The sequence below is a fragment of the Artibeus jamaicensis genome, unplaced genomic scaffold (genome assembly GCF_021234435.1).
Source record: "Artibeus jamaicensis isolate MK-2021 breed Jamaican fruit bat unplaced genomic scaffold, CSHL_Jam_final contig_859, whole genome shotgun sequence".
Classification (NCBI taxonomy): Eukaryota; Metazoa; Chordata; class Mammalia; order Chiroptera; family Phyllostomidae; genus Artibeus; species Artibeus jamaicensis.
In genome coordinates this window covers 1,192,587-1,213,776 of record NW_026521989.1, presented here as the reverse complement: position 1 = coordinate 1,213,776, position 21,190 = coordinate 1,192,587, and the positions used below count along the sequence as shown (strand labels likewise).

Below are 21,190 nucleotides of genomic sequence, written 5' to 3'. Positions count from 1 at the left end.
AATATTCCATCCTGCACGTACTACATCTCTTTCGCCTGCTTATCTATTCTTGGGCGCTTGGGCTGCTTCCAGGTCTGGGCTGCGGTCGCTAACGCTGCCACGAACCGACAGGTGGGCGTATTCTTTCCGATGAGTGTTTTCCGTTTGTTCTGATACATTCCCAGAAGCGGGACTATTGGGGCCCCGGAGGTTCCACTGAGAATATTTCAGAAACTTTTCCGGTGGTTGGCAGAGAGAGACAAAGTCATATGGCACAGGTCACACGCAACCCTGAAGCAGAATCAGAATGTTCATCATAGTCTGGCATGAGCAAAAGAAAACAAAACTAAGTTTTCTATTTTTTTAGGGCGCCGGTGCCCACAGCTGCCAAGGCAGTTCAACGGCATTGCCTTGGAGGGTTTGTTTAATTGTTTGTAATTGAGCTTCACTGGGCGGGGAAATGTTGGGCCGTGGGCACTGGGAAGGGAACAGCAGCTCCTGCCAGCCTGTCCTTGGCGGGTCAAGTGCGTGACCTGGGCTTATTGTGACCCCTTTGCCATGGCCTCTGGTCCTGAAGCCATTCAGCAAAGACTGTCCCCTTTTCCTCCCTTCCCTTTCCTGCCATGTTTCCGCAGGAAGTCACAGCGAGCTTCGTCTAGTGACTGACTGCCGGCTTCCTCCCCACCCACGGGGTCACCCTCGGTGGCCCAGGCACTTTGCCCCGAGTCTCTGGTTTCTGCCCCCAGCTGCTCACCAAGCAGCAGGGAAAGGCCCCATTTCTGCTCACTGAAGGAAGTGGAAGCTTTACAACATGAGGCCCCGGAGAGTAGGCACCCTGTGCTGTCGGGCTGAACCGCGTGTCAGTGGGTGTGAAAACTCACTCTGGGGACGGGGCAGTCTGGGCCCCACGGATCGTGTGGCACCGGGCTCCCGACAGCCGGGCTGTGCTGCGGTGGCCACTACATTCCCGGGGGATGCCGGGCCAGGTAGCCCCCAGCACCTTGTGTCTGGTCGGTCACGGTCTTTGGGCTCTAATTCCTGCACGGTGGCCAGCAGCATCGGGTGTGGGTTTGCATACTCATCCTCTCCTGAGCTGCCAAAATTGACGGTGAGGTGTGCCGTGCTTTTCTGTGGAAAGACGTTCCTTTGATGACCTTTCCTGCGCCCGGCGGGGGTGGGGTGAGGGGTCGTTTGTGAAGTATTTGCTCGTTTATACACGGCTCCACCTGAGAGAGAGAGCGGGCACGTGCCATAAGTGCCTCCCCAGCGACCAAGATGGATTCGTTTATACAGAACGCAAGTAATTAGGAGTCTGCCTCTAAATCATCGTTTTGCACCCACGCTCGAAAGCCGACCAAGCGTCCCCATAAGTCAGGCGCCAGGTCTCACACCGTCACCGGCAAAGCAGTCCCAAGGCCGGCGTCTGCCCCCATTCGGGGGCAGGGGCGCATTCCGAGGTGCTGTGACCCAGACCCGGGGCTGCCGAGAGGGGACTGTGGCTGGTCCGTGAGGAGCGCCCTGCCCATTCTCACCGGCAGGGCCGTTGGTCTGCCAGGCAAAGGACAGAGGACTCTGGGAGCCCCTCCCCGGTGAAGCCCCCAAACACCGGTGCTGTTTGAGCTCCACACATTCCACGTTTTAAAATCCAATACCCTGTCCTTCGTTAGTGTCAAAAGACGAGGCTGTGAAGACTGGGCAGCCGACGGTCGGGGCCCGGGGTGACATCGAGCCCCCCATTGTTGACGCGGTTCCCAGGGAAGGATGATGGGTTCTCACGGTGAGTTCCTGCCGAGAAAGGCCAAGGGTAGAGGCTAGATGTCCTTCCAGGGAACCGTCTGGGACGGTCCCTCTCTGTGGGGTGTCCCCACAGCTACCCGCAGCTCATGGCCTGAGAAAGGCTGAGCGTCTGCAAAGGCCGCCTGGTGGGTACCCACCCAGCGGGTGACAGGCATGGTCACTGCCCCTCAGTGCCATCTGGCAAGTGCAGACGCCGGCGTGATGTGGCCTGTGGCTGAGAAGGACCACGCTCACCTCCAGTGGCCTCCCACCTGGCGTGTGGGGTCAGCCACGGACCCTCCGAAAGCCACAGCGCCCTGTGAGTATGAATGCCAGCAGCCAGCCACAGCCGGCCAGAACGTGGTCTCCGAGACTAAGACAGCACACATGAAGTTCATGGGCAAAACCCAAACCATCTGCTTGGCAAGGAAGCTCCTTCTGTGGCGGTGGTGACATGTTTCCCTCACTGAGTCACCGTGGTCAACGGCCAACTGATTCACGGGCGTGGTTTGGCGTCCTCCATTCAAAGCCGGCCGTATCTCACGCAGGAGGGCTGCTGGGTTGCGAAACTCGACAACCGCAAACCCTCCTGTTGTTGGTGGTGGATTTGAAGTGGCCCCAGGCTCCCAGCTCCGTGGCCGAGTGTCCGCCGTGTGAGACGGAGAAATCCACCTGGCTTTATGTGCCTCGGCATGTCAGCTCGGCAGCTAAAACCGTGTGCTCCTGCCAGAAAAGGGCCCCGGTGACTTTGGAGCGCACCAGTCTCATCTGGCGGGGTCCCTCCAAACGTTCTGCACCAGCAGGGCCTGCTGATCGAATTCCTGGAGCTTCCAGGACCCTCAGGGACAAAGCCAGGGAGAGCCACCCAGCGTTTCTGATCCGAAGCCCGGGGAGCCAGATGTGCCTTGCGGTTCAGAGCCGAGCGTGTTTAGAAAGCTGTCCTAGAATAGCTCGTTTAAATGGACTTCACTGAGGAGGAGGCGGTCCAGCGGATGAGAAGAGACCACCTCTCCCCCGAGTGCTGCGGGTTGCCAGGGAAGACATGGGCGAGAGCCAATGCCTGCCACACGAAGGCCCCGTACACACACCGTCATACGTGTTCATGATCTCCAGGTGCTCGAGTTGCCCATGCGATGCTGGTCTAGAGGCAGGGTGTTCGCAGGACAAGACGGTATCGTGAAGAACGCCTTTTGCGATACTTCTACCATTCGCGTCTGCCTCGTCAACCGAGACCCCTCTGTGGGGCTGTGCAAACGGGCAGCCCCTCTCGTTCTTCGGGCCGAGGCACCAGGGGACAACACACTGTCCCCGCGTCTAGGTGAGGGGTGGGGAAACGTTTTCTGGATCAGGCAACAAGGTGGCATAGATGTCCGCTTCGACGATCGTGGGGCCCACCGATTCTGTGATGGCCGTGTGAGAGAGGCCGTGCGTGCCAGCAGGCGGGAAGCCTGGGAGGGGCTTGCACACTCAGGCTGCAGTTCCCAAAGGGGAGGTGGGCTGGGCTTGGGCCCCGGCTCCCAGGGTGGCAACCTCTGCCTTGGGGGACTTTCTTTTTCACCCTCGCTCATAATTCCATGATGCTGGCCATCGCTACTGTCCAGGGGCTTCTGTGTAGACAACAGGCACATAACTGCAGACAGCGCGATGTGCTGCTCATGGACTGCCCCTGCCTGGCTCCGGAGGCCGTGCGGTAGGTCTTGTGCCGCCAGGGGCCTCGGGTAGCTCCAGAAGGTGGCGGGAAACTCCGGGAGGTCACGGCTTTCTTCTAGCCCCGCTTGTCCACAGTCTGTGTGCTGGTTCTCGAACTGACCTGTAAACAGGTGTTGGAGAATTCGCCTGCGAGTGGTCCCACGTGGAGACGCTGAGTTCGCCCACATGTCCTCTTGGCTGTCTGATTTTCCACTCAGTGACCACTCCGTCTTCCTCTACCCCAAGCCTGGTCATGTGGAGCCCTATGGAGATGAGCTCAACACCTCTGTCCCGTGATTTGTGGGGGGTTTTCTAGGGTCTCAGCTTGCTGGCGCGATGGGGCTATTTGTTTAGCGTCGTAGACGGATTCAGGACTGAAATGTCATCAGCTGGAGTCCTAGGGGGCGTATCAGGAAAGAAATCCTGGGAAAAGCTCTGTGTTCAGAGGGTTTGGGGAGTCCAGTAGTTTCTAAAATAGCCCTAACTGGGCGCCGTTAAGTGTCAGCAGTCTTGGTATCCTGTGAGTTGTCACGAGTAACCGGTGTGGCCACGCAGCCCCATTCAGCTGGGACCCTCTGAGCTTAAAAGCTGGGATGTCTTAGTCCTGGACACGCTGGGGTGACCAGTCACCCTGCTCTTGCTCCGCAAGGGGCATCTCCCGATGGCGCCCGCCCACGCCCAGAGGATCTGAGTCTTGCCCAGTGGGGTCAGGCTGAAGCGACGCAAGAGGTGGCCCTGCCCAGGGAGACGGTGCTCACTGCCATCCTGGAGAGAAAGAACGCTGTCCCTTTTTACGAAGAACCAACCACGGGGATAGATCGCAGTTTCAAATGCCATCTTTGGGCGGCAGGGGACATCCCATTTCCAGGACACGGGGTGACCCTCTGACATTCTTGCCGGCAGCTGAACCTCAGCAAGGCCAGATCCACACTTATGCAAAAATCGATACGTCAGTTGCTTTTTCCAACGACTGGCCCCCTTGTAGAGGCTGTTTGCCCGGTGGAATGATACTTTGTATTTTCAAGCGTAAGGGTTGGATTCCGACGTGAACACATTGTTTCAAGGCATATGCTAGGTTTTGTGGGAAGGTCGGGGAGGAAAAAGCGTCATATGCATATGCGTGCAGCAATGTCCACAGCCATCTTTGTGGCGTTTTCGAAGCTGTGTTTACGTGACACCGCAGGGCTGCCTTGCAGAGACGCAAAGAGTCTCTCTTAAGGGCCGGGTTAAGAAACATTGTCAGCTTCCGGAGCCAAGTCATCTGTCGCAATGCATGGGGCCCTGTTCCAGGACAGCCTGTTTACGGGCCCTGAAATATGAATGTTCTGTCCTTTTCACAGGGCTGCACAGTATTCTTGGTTTAACCGTTTGCAACAGTGAGGCAGATACATTCTTTCTGGGCTCCAGAAACGCTTGGGGGTGGTGTTTGTTGACCCCAGCTCTATTAAGAGCTTGCAGTGAGGGACCACATCCCCCACCTTCTTGTCCTTGGAGCCTGTGAGAAGGACAGATGGCGGGTAGTAACGGAACAACTAAATACATTGTTGCAAATAGTGATACAGTTATGGAGGGGGCCAGTGCTGTGTGGTGGACAATGGAGGAATAGGTGAATCTCTATCAGGCAATCCAGTGGGGCTTCACCGAGGTGGTGTCTGCTCGGCTGAGGCCTGCAGGTGGCTAGGAGTTCGTCCGAGAGGTGGAAAGGAGAAAGATGTAGGCGTGGGGATTGTTGAGGCAAGGAAGAGCCCTTTCCACAGCGCAGCACGGGCTGGTGCAGGCGCTGATGCTTCTTCCTTCCTATGCGTTCACAGGGCGGAGCCGATGCGCCCCTCTCCTCCCCTCTGGGAACCGCCCGCCTCGCTGCTGTGCCCGCACATGCTGCTGCCCACCGAGTAAGGCCCGCAGAGGACAGCCCCCGAGACGGTCTGCCCGCCGCTCCCCATGTAAGTAGCAGCCATGCCTGTGTCTCTCTGTCACTCTGGAAACAGGGTGGCCCACTCGGTCCCCATGTGCAGGCCTTCCCTGAGCTCTTGGGGAAAGACACAGGAGACCTGTGTCATGGTGTTTGGGAAGATTCCGATGCTCTAGGGATAATACCCATGTGGGGCTGTGCCCCTGCCCTTTTTGTCCAGAAAGGCCATTGCAACCAAAGGTCCCTTGGCCGACAGGGAGCTTGAATGAGGCCCAAGATGTTTTCCTAGGGAAAAGCGGGACTTCCTACGGGGCAGGATGCTGACAAGCAGGGCGTAGGGTGTGTAGGCGGGACCCCCAACACTCAGGCTGGTGACCCTGACGCCCCCTCCGTGGTCCTGTGCCCTGCGGAAGTTCATTTGTCTCCATGCCCAGGCCGGGCATGAGAAGCAAAGCGTGACGTCTGTGTGTGGATACGAGTCAATTCCTGCATGAGCCTGCCCACCGTGGTGACCGGGAATGACGCAAGGGTTCCAGGGACATGGAAGGATCTTTCAACACGGCCTTGCTCTGCAAGGCTGCCAAAGACAGCCCCGGGTCAGGGCGGTTATTCCTGCCAGGGGGCAATTGGGCCAAGTCGGAAGGCATTCGGGATTTCACCACATTGGAGGGGCTGGGCTCACTGTCCTCCCTGTGTGTGTACGCGACCCCCCCGCCCCCAAAAAAGCATCTCTTCCTTCTTAGCACCTCCAGTGGCCTTTAGCTTTCAGGTGGGCTGCGCTGGAATCAGAATTCCAGAGAACAAGATGAGCTTCTAGGATGCATGTTCCCCCTCAGATTTAAGCCCCGCAGCAGAGGGTTCTCCTGCCGCCAAGAACAATCAGGGCGGCTTAACACCGCGGCTGGGTCTGCAGCGAGGGCCGAGCCGCTGACCGGGCTCCAGGTCCCCCGGGATCTGTGTCGTGGGCTCGTTAAGAGGATCGAGGGCTCCTTCTGTCTGGTGCAGAAACAAACTTTCCCAGCGCTTTAAAGATTAATTTATTGCCTAATGCTCCTGTTCACACATGAGTCGGCGAAGCCTTAAGTACTTGCTCAGTCGGGTTCGATTTTTATTCCTCTGGAAAATAGCTGTATGTTTTGTGAGGAAACGCTCTGAGTCCTTTTTGTGTGTGTGTGTGTGGTTTTCATCTGGAGGGGAGGTGGGTGGGTCGTGCACCCCACTGGGAGTGCACAGATGCAGGGGTTGAGTATGGGTGTCCAGGGGCTTGTGGTTGATTCATGATGAGCTAAGATGATACAGTCACAGTCCTGACTTCATGCACTGGGGCCCAATGGGTGGCTTCCCGCAGGACCAAGATGCCCAGTCCAACATACCTAATAACCACATTTATTCCGTCTGACCCCCGTAAGGCCCCCTCCCGGGGAGATGTCAAGTGTGCCCGCCCGCAGCATGCCGGGGGCTCGGAGGCGGCATGTTAGAGTTCCCCTCGGTGGGGGTGGGGGAGGGACAGAAGGACAGAAGGCAGGAGGGCAGAAGGACATTAGTGACTCCGGACAAAATGCTTTCATCTTGTGCCTGCTATTTTGAAGGTGCTCCCCACCCAAGCAAGGTCTAGAGAGACTGACGTTTTCCTAGGAGGCTTTTCTTTTTAAGGGCCATTTTCTGAGATGTCTCTGCCTTGGGCCAGCTGTGCCTGCTTTCTCTTGGCTTTATTTCGCTTCGATCCGTAGTTGGACAGAGGGTGGGTTTTAAGAATCCTTTCATGATAATGAAAAGGTTTTTCAAGTGGACCGGGAAGTGTCAGGAAAGATATTTCACGCAGCCCAGCGCCGTGCTGCGAACCACATGTAGCCAGTAATAAATGTCTGTACCCCAACCCTAACCCCCACGTGAAAAACTGACGGCCATGGCGTTGTGGGGGGGTGGCGAGGGAAGGCTTGCAAAGAGGGAAATCATGGGAGAACAGGGGGCCATTTGGAGGGGGGTCTCATAACCGAGTGCTCGCCAGCACATAGACCCCGGAGTGCCCCATGCATCCAAGCAGGAGGCAGGAGGCAGGACCCACAAATGCCTGGGCGTGTCCCTGCCGGGAAGATCCAGCCCGGATGCGCTGACAAGGACTTGGAGGAATCCAGAACACTCTGTGTTTTATGAGATCCTCCACTGGGATTCTTCCCAAAAAGGCTGCGTGAAGTCACATAAAGCAAATACCAGGAGACTGGGCAGATTTGGAAAGATGGTGAAACACCAGCAGTCGTACAAGCTGACCCTGGCGCGGGCCCTGAGCTGGGAAGAGAGCCAATGGCGCAGCTGTGTTGGCGGGCTTTGCAGGAGGTGGGCTGAGTGTCACGGCGGGTGCTCATGTGACGATGGATGATCGTGCCCTGGCTTCAGGGGTCTCAGCCAGACTCTGCAAGGCTGGAGGGTCACGCTCTGTGCAGCCCCCTGTGCAGCCTCATCTCCCACAAGCACAAATCTGCGTCTCATCCTTTCCTAAGCTTCCGACGGAGAGAAATACAAACGGACACGTACACGCAGGGAGATGGAAAGTAAGCAGACACGAACGTGAGTCACTTTTCCATCGTTTCTGATATTTCACATGAAACCACGGCGGTGACGTCAGTTTAAAAGACGGCAGAGGTGCTCCGTGAGGTACCCCATCTGGGTGTGGTGCTGGGGGATGGCCACCCACAGCCCAGTCTCCGCCCGTCCCCCCTGGACTGGAGCCCAGGAATGCCCGCTGCTCTGGTTACAAACGCACCGTGGAGCCCCACCCCCGTTGCTGTGCCACGTGGCTTCTTGACACGCCGTGAGCACGTGGCAGGTACTTGTCCCCATGGGCGTTCAGAACGTGGCCTCACAGAACCCTGTGATGCCTTCTGCACTGCCGAGCCCTAGTTTCTCTCCCCTGGTGCGGGGCTCCCATGGCCCGGTAATTGCTCCAAATCCTTCTGTGCGGGGGCTGCCCCAGGACGCCTCTTCCCACTCCGAATCCCTCTCTGCGAGGGGCGCCAACGCAGGCTTGGCTCAGGTGCCGTGCGTCTGCGGACCTCTGTTGCCCTCAGGAGTACCAAACTCCACTGCACCTCGTCCTGGTCAGCAGCCCTGGCTTCAGACCAGAAAGCTATATGTTGGTTCCACAGTCTTAAAAATGAGCGTGCAAACACACCTACGGAGCAAGGCATCCCGTTTCCATAGAGACGGCTACAGACACCCTTGGGCTGAGCCCTTAATTGGCAAGCGTTACATCCGCTGTAGGGAAACATGTAGAACAGGAGCATTGATGTGTGGGCTGCCTCTGTGTCTTCCTAGACTGACCCAGAACTCTACAGGATCGAGTACACAGTAAGATCTCCTTGTGTGTCCATAGGAAAATAGTGTGTGTCACAGTGAGTTCACACGCTCCGTCACGCCTCCACAGGAAGAGTGCGGAGCCAGTAATAAATGTCTGTAATGAGACTGATCTTACCATGTAGGGTCATGGCCTTCTCCCTTTAAAGGGACCATTCGTGGCTAATGAGTGGTTGTTACGATACTATTGTAACCAATGTCTGCCATTGTATGAAACCAATACCATTGTGTTACCATGTCTGTACTAAGTTATATAATTTGTGTCTCTATTTTGACTCAGAGCAACCCTGAATTGGGCGTCATCATGGGGATGTAGCATTTAGTGTCCTCTTGTTCCCATCCCCTGCTCATCAGTGACAGGGGAGTTTTATTTTTCCCCCTGAATTCTACATTTTTATAACCCTCATTGGGTCTCTGGGGGTCCTCATACTTTCCTCGTTTGTCCTCAGAGCCGGCGGCGATTAGACGAGTGTGTTTAATTTCGCCACGGAGTCTTTCATACCATGTTCACGAGAGCCGGCTGGTTGGAATGCTTTGTCAGGTTTCTTTACTTTGAGGTTCTAACGTTCTCAAAAATAAAGAAAAAAAAACACTTTGCAATGTACAGTTAATATGCATTTACAAGTCAGATGGCATCTTACTTGTGTCTTTTGCCTTTTAAAATCAATATGCTACCTGTTATTCTGAGAAAAGGGGGGAAAACCCTTTGACTGCAGAATAAATGTATTTTCAAGGACATTTTCCTTTGTTAGAAATAGAAAATCGCTTAATACCATTCTCAGCTTCTGGGGCATTAGCATACGAATGTGCAAGATAACTGTTAAGCCCTTTTGCTAATACTGCACATCCAACTGATCACCACTAAAAAGTCATTTCGAGACACCCCGCATTTGAACTTTTAGAGAACTTGACGAATGTCAATTTTGGGCGCAAATCCGGTCCTTAGTTAATTGTAAAGATTACCGCCTGTCGTCTTTGTTAGGAACGTGACGAGCTGGTTTGGGCTCCAGCGTCTGGTCTCCTTCCTCATAGCTGGGAAATGTGGCGGAATCGCAATACATTCGGTGGCCATTCTGCCACCATACTGGCTCTCACTGAGTAGCTGGGATGCGACTCCCTGAAGAAGATGTGCCGTGGGACTTGTAGGAAGTGGTGACATTCTGTACAGTAACTGGCACCTCTCTGGTCAGCGGTTATATTGTGTTGTCTGTGACGCAGGGATGGAAAGCGGGCAGCAGGCGAGTAGGGGGGACGGCGTGTGGCCCCTCCCCTTCCCCGCTTGTCTGTGGGTATGGTTGGGTGCTGTGTGGGCATGGTGAGGGGTGTCAGGGGGGCCACAGTTTGGTGATCAGATGCATTACTGTGACAAGCACAGAGACCTCACCAGGCCACTCAGCCCCTGGGAGTGATTCCACTGGATGTCCTGTCCGCTTCCTGGTCACGTTGCAGGAAGGATGTTCTTTACCCCGTGTATCCCTTCTCCACCACGACCCACCCGTCAGTGGTGGGTACCACGAGGTTTGCTCTGGGGCGGGGAGGACACCTTCCCCCATGTCTACGGCTCTTCCCACAGGTCTAAGAATGAAGCAGACATGAGGCACAGGAGAAAGATAAAATGACCACATGTACTATGTCTCTGGGCATGGGCCCTGCAAGCTTGAGACAGCGAGATGCCCCGTGGGCAGGGGAGGTCAGACACAGCAAGGGGGCGAGGGCCAGTAAAGAAGGCACCCTGGGCTCGGGTCAGGGAGGCGCCTCAGGCTTCTGCAGGTCGTTGCAGGGAGAACACCTGGGCAGGGGCCACTCGTCCGTCCACTCCGCAGATGAGTCGGAAGAAGCCGTCTCCGACCGCACTCTCCCTGAGCCGCCGCCTCCCAGTTCTGCCCAGCAGTGAAGGGAGGGGCAACTGAAGTTGTCTCAGGCGCAGAGCTGTCTGCCTGGCGCCGAGGCACACGGTGGGGGCCCTTGGCCACCCCCCGACGTGTCCTTTGGTGTCCTGCTGTCCCTGCTTCAGGGGCCGGCTCTGCACATTAGCTGCATTTGTGCTGGAAAGCGCGTTGGAGGTGCTCTGTGCTGTGGTGATGACTTTCAGGCAGGTGGAGCCAGCCGTGCGGCGGCATCTTCAGAATGGACCAGACAGTGGAGACCTAGAACTCGACCTTGGGCAGTGGCAGGCTGGCCCCGCTCCTGCCTGGGCCTCGCCACACATGAACACTGCCCCTTCAGTTCCACAGCTGTTCTCCGTTTGAAACACTCGGTCTGCCCAGGGTGTCTCTCCCCTCTTTTAATCGGGCACTTAGGGGTCATGTTCTCTTTTTCTAGGTAAATGTACCAAAAACAGAAAACCAACCCCCAAACCCAGGTTGTCATGAAGAACTTGAGCTTGTTCACTGTCGGTGAACTTGAGCTTCAGGCTCAAGAGAACCTTCCACCCCTCCCTGTCTGACCTAGAGGGACTTGAAGGAGGGGCCTGCCCCAGGGTAAGACACGGTCAGAGATGACCTCCTGTGGCCTGTCTGCAGGGCTGGGCGAGGGGCTGAGGACTGGATGACTGCTGGACCACTGCTGTCCCCGAAAAGCCCCAGGGTGACAGGGGGGAGGCCAAGCCCAACCTGTGCGAGCTGCCACAGGTTCAATGCCAAGTCCCTCAAGGAATGGCTAAGTCATTCCTGTGCCAGGCATGTATTAACCAATTGGCATGTGCTTGTGCTTGAAGAAAAAGGACTTGAAAAGATGTCTGTAAAAAAAGGGAATCTTACTTTTCTGTGGCTAAGTGACAAGGGCCAGCTGCACGGCATTGGGCAGAAGACCGTGGCTGAAAACTCAGTGCCCATCGAAGGGAAGTTGGCCGAAAATCGGGGGGCCTCTCTGGGCCCAGTGCCAGCCAGGGTTCTCTCTCTTTGTATTCCTGTTCGTGTAACGATCGCGTTGGAGGGTTTGGGAAGTTGAACTCTGACTCCATCTCCACGGGGCAGGAAGACCATGTGAGGAATTATACTTTGGAGGCCTTGGCCCTCATAAAAATGAGCAGAACCTTTGACAAATACGAGAATGTATGAAGAACCCCATATGGGCCCCAGCATTCGGACTCCGTGGAAGCCCATTACCGATCACATCATGTTATCTTTCTTTCCACGTATATATAGACATGCGTGTGTACACGCAGCCACAGAACCCGTACATGGTCCGAATAGAAATACATTTATAAATGTGCAATTATGCCGCCTTTACTTAATGTCAGTCTGCCCGTTCGGACCTAAAATTATCCCACCAAGCTTTTCTTCCTGGCAAAAGGCTCTTCAAGAATGAGATGGGAAGGTCTGTGTAATATGCCCTCGTGGGATTTATTTAACCTTTCCCCAGTTCCAGCCTCACAGATGTCTAACTATTGCTGGTGGGAATATACTGGCAAATGCCTTGTGCATCTCAGGATTTTCACCGCAGCAAGTTCTACAAGCGGAAACCCGGATTCAAAGGGCGTGAAAGCGTGGAGACCCTTGATACTCCCTGCAGAAGGTGCTCCCTCAGTCTGTCCGAGGTCACGCTTCCACACCCACGTCACGCTTGCACACCCACGCATGTATTCAAAGATACAGTGTGAGCTCACGTGTCCTGCTTGCCAAGTGGATAGATGAAAACCAGCATTTCCCCTGTGTTTTCATTTTAATTTTGATCACTAGTGAGACTGAACACTTTTCCTGTCTACGTTCATTTGTAATTGTTCTGTGGTTCTTGGTCGGACGGTTTTTAATTAGGAGCTGATGGCCCCTTGCTTCCCGAGTCCCTCCGTGTTTGCCTGTGTTCACCACTTGTGTCCACTGGCCTTCGCCATGTAGGACCACGGGCCATAGCCGTGTACTTCCTCTGGACTGGAGTGGGACCCCCCCCCCACATGCAGCCTCTGCCGCCTCTTGCTTTGGCCAGTGTGGACGGACCTGGGCGTGCCCGCTGTCCAGCGCTCATGGAGAACGGAAGGAGAAATACCACCTTCAGAACCATTTCCCACAGGATGCAGTCTCGGGAAGTGTCTGAACACCCAGGCCAGCCCCGTGGAGCGAACTGGGTATCGTACCCCTCCACACAGCTTTCCAACTTGGGCAGCTTCCCCCCGGGGAAAAAGAGAAGGACTGGGAATTTCATCTTCGCCATGGTTACTCTTCCTGTTTCACTGTCCCCCAAGCTGAAGGTGACACCTCCATCCGGGTGCCCGTCCCTGGAGCTCTGAAGAGGAGTCTGCGAGAGCCAGACACGCAGGCAGCTGGGCACGAGGGGCCCCTGCGCAGGCCTTGTGGCAGGATTCTCGGGAGCAGGGAGCACCGGCCCCATGGTGGATGCTCGGTGTTGCGGGTGTGCATGGGGCCCGCTGGCCCCGTGGTTGCTCTGGTGTAGAATTGCGGGTTGGAGACCGTTTTGCCTCGGGATTGCTCCACCATCACTGGGCTGTACAGCTCCGAGTGGCTGCGGAAAGACCAAAGGCGTCTGAGTGTTAATTTTTGCTCCCGAGGATGGCAGAGATGCAGGACTGTGTCGCTCACCAGAGCTGATGGCGGCGGTGCGGCAGGGGGACTGAGCAAGGAGAAGCTCGTCTGCCCTCCAACCCGACGGTGACGTAACTGGCAGCCCTGCGAGGGGGCGGCCACACACCTGCCCCGATGGTTACGTGTTGGTGACACGGCTTCTGCCACTCAGCTGCCAGGACACTCCGGCAGGAAGGGAAGGTTCACTTTGTGTAAAATTCACAGCCAGAAAGGGCTCCAGCTAAGCTGGTCCAAGACTGTCCTCCCACCAGCCAGCCAACCCTGACAGTGTGGAGACCACTCCAGGCTCAGGAAGCGGAGGGGGTTATTCAAATGGATGTTGGCAAAGGGGGCCCGTGCTGTGGCCGTGAGGACCACAAGGGTCAGAAGGCTGGCCGCCTGGTCCTCACGGAGGAAGCCAGGCAGGAGGAGCTGGTGCGGGCAGGTGGAAAAAAGGGGCCCTGGCTGCACAAGGGACAGGACAGGGGTGCCCCCCAGTGCCACCTGCTCTCAGGTCAGCCTGTCCACGGGCTCCAGCTGGGGCCACAGCCAAGCTCAGCCTGGCGGAAAGGAGCCAAAGTGAACCAAAGTTTCATTCACAGCCACTGTGTCCCCTTTGAACAGCAGGGACAAGCCATTCAGTGAATCGTTTAGGAGACAAGGCATGGGAATCAAACAGCTGCGTCTGCTCTTGTGCCAGGTCGGGTCAGGGGTGGGGAGAATGTCCCCTCTGGTCTTCCCGACTAGACTTCCCAGCACCTCGCACCCGAGACCTCATTAACGGGAGAAAAACGAATCAGAGACACGGGCAAAGGGGATCAGGAAGGATAGCGCTCCCCACAGCGATGGGCCAGCCAGCTCTTTGTACTTTGTAGACAAAGAAATGACCCATGTGGGGAGCAATGACAAGACAAACATACTTAGCTTTGGGTGCTCACTGCTGAGGATTCGGCACACTGCTGGGGCCCGGGCAGCTGGTGAACCAGTAAAGGAGGAACACGGTTTGCTATACAAGGTTCTCAGCCCTGGAGGCCTCACCCACAGTGGTCGGGGGTCTCTCTCCCTCAGCCCTGCAGCAAGGGTGGCAGCTCGCCCAGCGAGAGGAACTTCCTGCATCCGAGGAGAGGTCAGTGTGCCCCTCCTGAACCTCCTGCTGGTCCCATAACTGCAATCCAAAGGGACCAGCATGTCACCGTGGGGTATTGTGGGGAGGCTGGCCCTGGACCCTAACAGGGAGCATGGGGCCTCCCTGAGGGGCAGGCAGACTGTGTGCAGTCAGCCATCCTGCAGAACGCAGAGGGTAAGCGCATCTCTTACCTCGCTGCGTTCCACACTCTCAGGCGTGGGTGAAGATCTCCATTGTCAGTGGCATGACTTCGGCCCACAGCATTGCCTTCCGTTTGTTGCTGAGCTGAAAGGCAGCAGTCCTCCTAGGAAGGCTATGAGGAGACATTGTCCCCAGGCATGTCTTTCCTGGGTGAGCTGCTCACGCCCTCCCTGGGCCACACCCTACCACAGAGCCAAGCTGGACGCCCACGTTTTGTTTGAGGAGTGAGGCCAGGACTCGGGCAGGCCCGCTTCCCAGGGTCAAGGCCCCTGCTGGTGCAGAAACCGAGATCCAAGGGTCAGGGATGCAGTTGCTGCCCCCTGGACCATCAGCCTACAGCTCCAACGAGGGGTGCACCTTGGCCTTGAAGACGGTGAGCACACCTGTTGCTTTTACCTGTGAACCAAACGGACCTGCTGGTTGTCTCTGCAAGGATGGCGGTGTACTTGTTGAAAATCTGCCGTTGCTTGGTCATTTCCATCAACGACAATGATTTTCTGGGCAACGCTCAGCAAGGGGAGGCTTAGAAGGTGCCATACACAGGACTAACTAGTGACATACGAATCGTTCTTATGGATGCTTCAAAGCATTGGAAGGGCCCCTCGGTGAATTAGCTCACCAAGTCATTTCCTAAGTGTCATCTTCCCCTTGCATTGATTTCACCAGGCGACCTCAGCTGGTGGTCCAGCACCACGGTGCAGGCAGGCCCCCCCCCCGTGGAGAGACAGACGAGGATGCTTTGTGGGCTGGGAGGCTTTCTCCCTGCGTAGCTTTGGTTTCTCATTTCCGCTTCGATGTAGCTTAGATGCATTGTATCAAAACTGCTTGTCAGCTGGTTTTGAAACGCCCCCTATGAATTCTATTCATTGGTTGTCAAACTGTATAGATACTGTCTCCACAAAGGGCACTTGGTGGCCTGTGGAAGACCGGAAACATGCTTGCATTCTTTGATGGATTCCTGGATATCTGAACTATGATGAGGGATGTTTCAGAGGCTGTGACGGATTGTGTTAACATTTTCACGTCTTATGCTACTTATGTGTATACTCACACACACACACACACACACACACACACACATCAATGATGGAACTGAATAGTAGGCACGCAGTTCGAGATATTGGCCGTTGGGAAACATCTGGCCCCTCTCTCCCTTTGGCCACTGCGTGAGCTGCTCTCTCCGTACGGCTGTGGTTTTGGCCGCAGATTCCAGTGGGCTTAGCTCCCCTTCCGGCCTCACGTGCTGTGCGGCGAAATCCCCGCTCGGCTGAGGCCCCGTGGATTTCTCTCCACTTTGCAGCCGGCTGCTGGCTTGTCAGGGGCGTGGGGGGATTCTCTGTTCTCTCTCCTGCCCTGGACTGGGTCAGGGCCCAGGGGGAAAGCCCAGAGTGCTGGGGGGAAGGGTGGGCAATGGGGGGCAGGCACCCATCCCTTCCTGCCCTTCCCTGCCCCGCTGCGACACATCGCCCTCTGCTGGGGCCAGTGGAAGCCTGGAGGAAGGTGTGGGAGCCTTGGGCACAGGTGGACGGTCTTCCCAGACCTTGGTCAGCCGTCCATCCACGGCTGAGGCGATCTGAAGAGTGTGGCCAGAGGATCCGTGGTTGCCACGGGCGAGCGGGAGGGGACAGTGGGTGGGGACCGCGTGTGAGTACGGGGCTCTCCTCTGGGGGTGACGGAAATGTTCCGGACCCGGACAGGGATGACGGCCGCACCGCCCAGCGGACGAGCTGAGTGCCACAGAGCGGCACGCTTTACAGAGCTGCAGACGGTGACGTTGCTGGGATGCGAACCCGAGCGTGGTTTTACCAGTCACCGTGACTGGTAAACTAGAGGCCTGCTGACAGCTCAGTGGACAGCTTGTTTCCCGGATACAACCAGCACACGCACACGCACTGCCATGAACAGGGACACCCAAACGGGCTCTGTAACCCCCGAGACACGGAGCAGGTTCTGGAGAAGGTTCAGCGATGCCCACCTAGGACTGCAGGAACCGCGTCTCCTGCCTTGGCTGGTTTCTGAGGCCCTGTGTCCACGAGGAAGAGTGTGGCGAGGTTTCCCGGTTCACTGAGACCGGGGAGGTGGAAGCGTGGGTCCCAGGGTCCACTTTGGTGGGGAAGGAGAAGGACCGTGTGCTCCCCAGTCCCCGGGACTGGGGTGGCTGATTCCAAGGACAGAACCGTGAGGGCAGGGCCTGCCACCGGTCAGGGGACCAGGACTGAGTCAGCGTGGACACCCACACACTGAAAGCTCTTGTCTGGGTGGCCCCCTGGCCAGGTGTCGAGGTCTGGCCAGCTCCAGTGCCGATTGGGCCGTGCATTGCAAGCCGTCCACCAGTGCATTACAAAAAGAAATGTTTAAAGAAGAAGCCTGCGTCTGTCCTTACAGGCCCTATAAGTTATGCGCACATGTCTTAGCTTTTCAACTACGGGGCACTGCTGTGACAGCCGGCAGCAGGCACGGAGGGGCTCCGTCCTCCCTGAAGGACACCCAGGCGGAGTGTCCTTTTTCTGTGTGCCTCGCACCCCAGGGGACTCACCGGCTGGCCGGAGTGGGAGCTCAGGGGCCGCAGCTGGCTGGCCACCCACTCAGCAGGGTGCCCTGGAGTGTCCCCGTCCTTGCTGTCTTCCCCCATCAGGTCGTTCACTCTGTCCGACTGGGCCCCGCCGCCTCAGAGCTGACATCACGTTGTTTTCTGTACCAAGTCACCACCCAGCTGCAGGACTCCCGCCCCGTAAGGAAGGTGTTGGGCCCACACAGGACAGCTGCAGGGGACTTAGGAGGGACGTGTCCAGCCAGCATTGGGAAGAAGGGCAGGATCAGAGCAAGCCCTCCACGTGCAAACTGGGGGCTTTCCCTTTCCCAGCAAATTTCTGCACCCGGTTTTCCGTGCTGTCCTGCAGGCCACCCAGCTGGGCATCATCTCCTAGGCCTGCACAGGCCTATCTTGGGAGCAGGTAAGGGAGGCGGGGGTGGGGAAGGGTCGCTGAGAAGCCCACCCCCACACCCCCCAGGCTCAGGGAGACCCAAGAGGGCAGAATCGCACTGTGGGAGCGGCTGCGGCCCAGAGCCCAGGCAAAGTTCACAGGCCAGGCATCCAGGCCGCCCTTGCCTGTGCCAGAGGGCGGTTGGAGCCTCCTCATGCACCCAAGAGACAGCTCCCTGGGGGCTTTTTGCAAGGGTTCGCACCCCATGCATGACGGGCGCACCTCACCACCTTCATTGCCCCCAAACACACGGGGCTGCCCTCCCTCCACACCATGCACTGTGGCCGCTGGGCCTGGCTAGGGGTGGGGGGGAGCCTTGCAGGGGGGCCAGAGAGTGTCCAGTCTCCCAGGACGTCAAGTTTTCCTGCTTGAGGTTGTCAAATGTAAGCAAAGAGCTTAGGCAGGGCTTACTTTTCAAAACATGCTCTTCATTAATACTCCTGAATGAATTCAACGGGATCTGTGGAAGTAGGTGTAGTTTAGTGTAGGGGCAAAATCCAGGGGCCTACGGAGAGTCGGCATACCCAGGGCTCCGGAAAGAGCCAGGGTGGGTTCTGGTTCTTTCTGGACCAGGGATCTGTGCAGGCACCTGTGGGAAACCACACTTAGATGTTATTTTTTTCCTGCTCGGATATCAGACTGTTTTTCTCAGTGAGATGAGATAAAAACGGGACATCTGTTAAGGTCATACTTTGCTCACTGAGTTTCATTTCTCCATAGTTTGAATTGAGCGAAAAGCTCTATTTTTTCCCCTTCTATATACAATATGGTTCATAAGGAAGGTTTTTTCCTGTTTTTCAACGAGCTGTTTCGGCAACACCCAAAAGGACCCACACCGCGCTCGTCACCGTAAGCCCACTTCCTCTTTAATTAACCAATTTAATCAACCGATTTAATGTGTTGGCATCTCCAGTGAGGAAAGCGTCCTTTGGTCTCTCTCCTTGCTAATAATTCAGTTTGACGAACAGCCCCTTTCTCAAAATCGTTTTGGGTTTTTGTTTTTTTTTACCTCCCTTTTGGGCCACATTTCATTTGTTTAGAAATGTCATTGAGTTCTTTAATGACATGTGGCATGCTTTTAATATTCGGGAGCCTGTTCATGGAATGGTGAAGTGCTTTTATCAATGAAGTCTCTTTGCATTGTTTAAAACGTCTTTATTGTGCTTTGTCCTAATGTGTGCTTGTGGAAAACGGTACAGTCTGCCTCCTTGCGCTGGGGATAATTTATACGCTGGGGGATTCTAAGTGGTGGTGAACGCATTCAAAGTTTCAGACCTTCCTAATTGGGCTGATGGTATTCCTGTCCCCAGGCCGGGTGGCGTCTGCCCGAGTCCCATTTCCAGGGATCGTGAATGGTACAAGGTCCTTGTGTGCTGACCAAAAGCAGTGGGCAATGCAGACAGTGATCCAGACATAAATCACGGTGAATGGGCTTTTCCCCTCTTGGGCTTCCTGTCGGTATAAAGGTTCTGCCTGTACACTAATCGTCACCATGAGGTGCACAAACTGGGCACACCTGTTTGCAAGGAGCGCACTGCCGTGCGAGGGACCCCAGCTTTGTCTGGGAGAGGATGTGTCTCTGTGCGCCCCAGACTCTGCCGTACCCGGCACGCTCTCCCTGTCTGAATGTCGGTGAGCATTCTCTGCTGATCCTGTTCCAGGGGGCCGTTCTCCTCATCAACCTGCCCCTATGCTATTCACAAACCAGCGTCAGGGCGGGGTTAGGGTCCTGGTTGGAGTTAGGTCATGGCGTGCACGCCCCCTCCAGCCTCTGCCCCCTCCGTGTGCCACCAGGAAGCAGCCTGACTGTCTGAGGCTGCCAACCGGACACACCTGTCCCCCCGAACAACACCTCACTGCCTCCCCTGCCTCCTGGGTCAGGGGAGACGTCCTTCTCTGGGTCACGGCACCCTCTACGCTGAGCCCTGCTATTCCTAAGACGCTTCCGCACCCCACAGGGAGGGTTTTTACTGGAAGAACAAGCAACTGTGCCAGAAAAACAGCCTGCTTTTGCAGGATTCAGCCATTTGCACGTGGAGGAAGTCATATCGTGTCCCCTGAGTGATTCTCTGACTCTCATATATATAATGCTATATATACATAAATGTATACATTCATAGATGTGTCTTTGGATACATACCTATATATTATATCACATATATAGTTTTATACGTGGAGAACAAACGCAAAATCGCAACAGAACAAAATCTATTTTCAAGACCTCAGAACTGATTTGAGTGTACCGTAACAGCTCAGCGGCCCCAAGGTCTCTGAGTAACTGCCATTTGGGTGGAGTTTTAAGACTCGCACAGAGCTGGAATGTTGCTCCGTTTAGCTTCTCTTGGACTCGTATGTCTCTGGGCTCCCTGACGTACGTTTTTCTGTGCCTGCCGCTTTCCACTTGGATGTGTAAAATGAAAATCCGCCCTCGCGTGGTCGGTGAGCCAAGCGATGTCTTTTTAAATGACTTGTGTGAATTCCTACCACTCATTCCTAATGAAGTATCTCCGGAGAATACATCCAGCGTGACTTATTTGGAGAGGCAGCCCCACGGGGAGCTCTGTTCAGACCCTCGTGAGCACAGCCAAGCCTCCCCTTGAGCGCTGGCGCTCCTCACCTGCGGCTGTGTAGGAAGAGGCCCCAGAACTCAGGTGATGAAATGCCAGGTATTTACGACCCGGTCTCTGTGGGTCGGGAGTCTGGGCCCAGCTCAGCCGGTGGTACTCCTGCTGCCCTCAACGTGCCAACCGGGGCGGTGGTCATCCGACAGTTCGACCAGGGTGGGAAGAGTTCGCAAGCGCACTCAGGGGACTGCAGGTGGGATTCAGCCCCTTGCAGGCTCGTGGCCTGAGAGCCTCCGTCCCCGACAGCTGTTGGCTGGAGGCATCACGCTTCATTGCCACGGGGTCCTTGGATGTGCCGACTCACGTCATCCAAAGCCAGCGAGAGGCAATGTCCGCTGGCAAGACAGACATCAGCGTCTAGTGTGTGGCCTCATCCCAGAAATGACATGCCCGCACTTCTTTGCAGCCTCCTCCTTAGAACCCAGTCTCCAGGTCCGGCCAAGCTCAAGGGCAAGGCATCCTACCAGCTGTGGTTACAAGAGGGGTGTCCCTGGGCCCCTTTCAGTCAGCCTGGTGCGTCTTTGTTTAAGACTCTGAGACTGTATCCCCTCTGCATGAAATTGTAACAGTGTTGCTGGTGATGACTACAGCTGACCCCTGCTGGCCCCTAACGTGCTTCCCTTATCCCGTCTAGCACCAAATCTATAATTTGGTCCTCAGCATAATACTCGTCTGGCGTTATAACGGCTGGCCCCGAGTTACAGGAGAAAATGCTGACGAGAAAGGCGTTTGTGGAATTGAAACGGATTTTGTCGAATTGTCAGTGAATGGCTTTTCGTTGCAAAGGTAGAGCTAGACCATGATACTCCTACCAAGTTGCCTTTGTGTGGTGCTCCGTCATCTTGGAAACCTTTGATTTCGTTCGTTTTTGTTTCGTTTGGCAAGCAGACAGGCTGATGTTCTGCTCCGCCCCCTGCCCGCCCAGCTTTGTTGCGGAATAATGAATAAATACAGTGATAAGCGTATTATTTAAAGAGCAAACATGATGTGTGATATACAGACATGTTTACACCAACCCACACATTTGTCCT

The 21,190-nt window shown here is 55.8% G+C and overlaps 1 protein-coding gene across 5 annotated transcripts in view; it reads left to right on the top strand.

Annotated features, from left to right (window-relative positions):
• Positions 1-21,190, top strand: part of STS (steroid sulfatase) — a 73,689-nt gene that overhangs the window by 18,180 nt on the left and 34,319 nt on the right. For 4 of the 5 annotated variants that reach the window (XM_037157405.2, XM_037157408.2, XM_037157406.2 and 1 more), the window contains exon 2: positions 5,256-5,387. The exons of the other annotated variant lie outside the window; for it this stretch is intronic. In XM_037157405.2, the coding sequence (XP_037013300.2) occupies positions 5,386-5,387 (2 nt within the window). In that variant the 5' untranslated portion in view covers positions 5,256-5,385. The remainder of the gene's footprint in view (positions 1-5,255; positions 5,388-21,190) is intronic. 5 annotated transcript variants of the gene reach the window in all.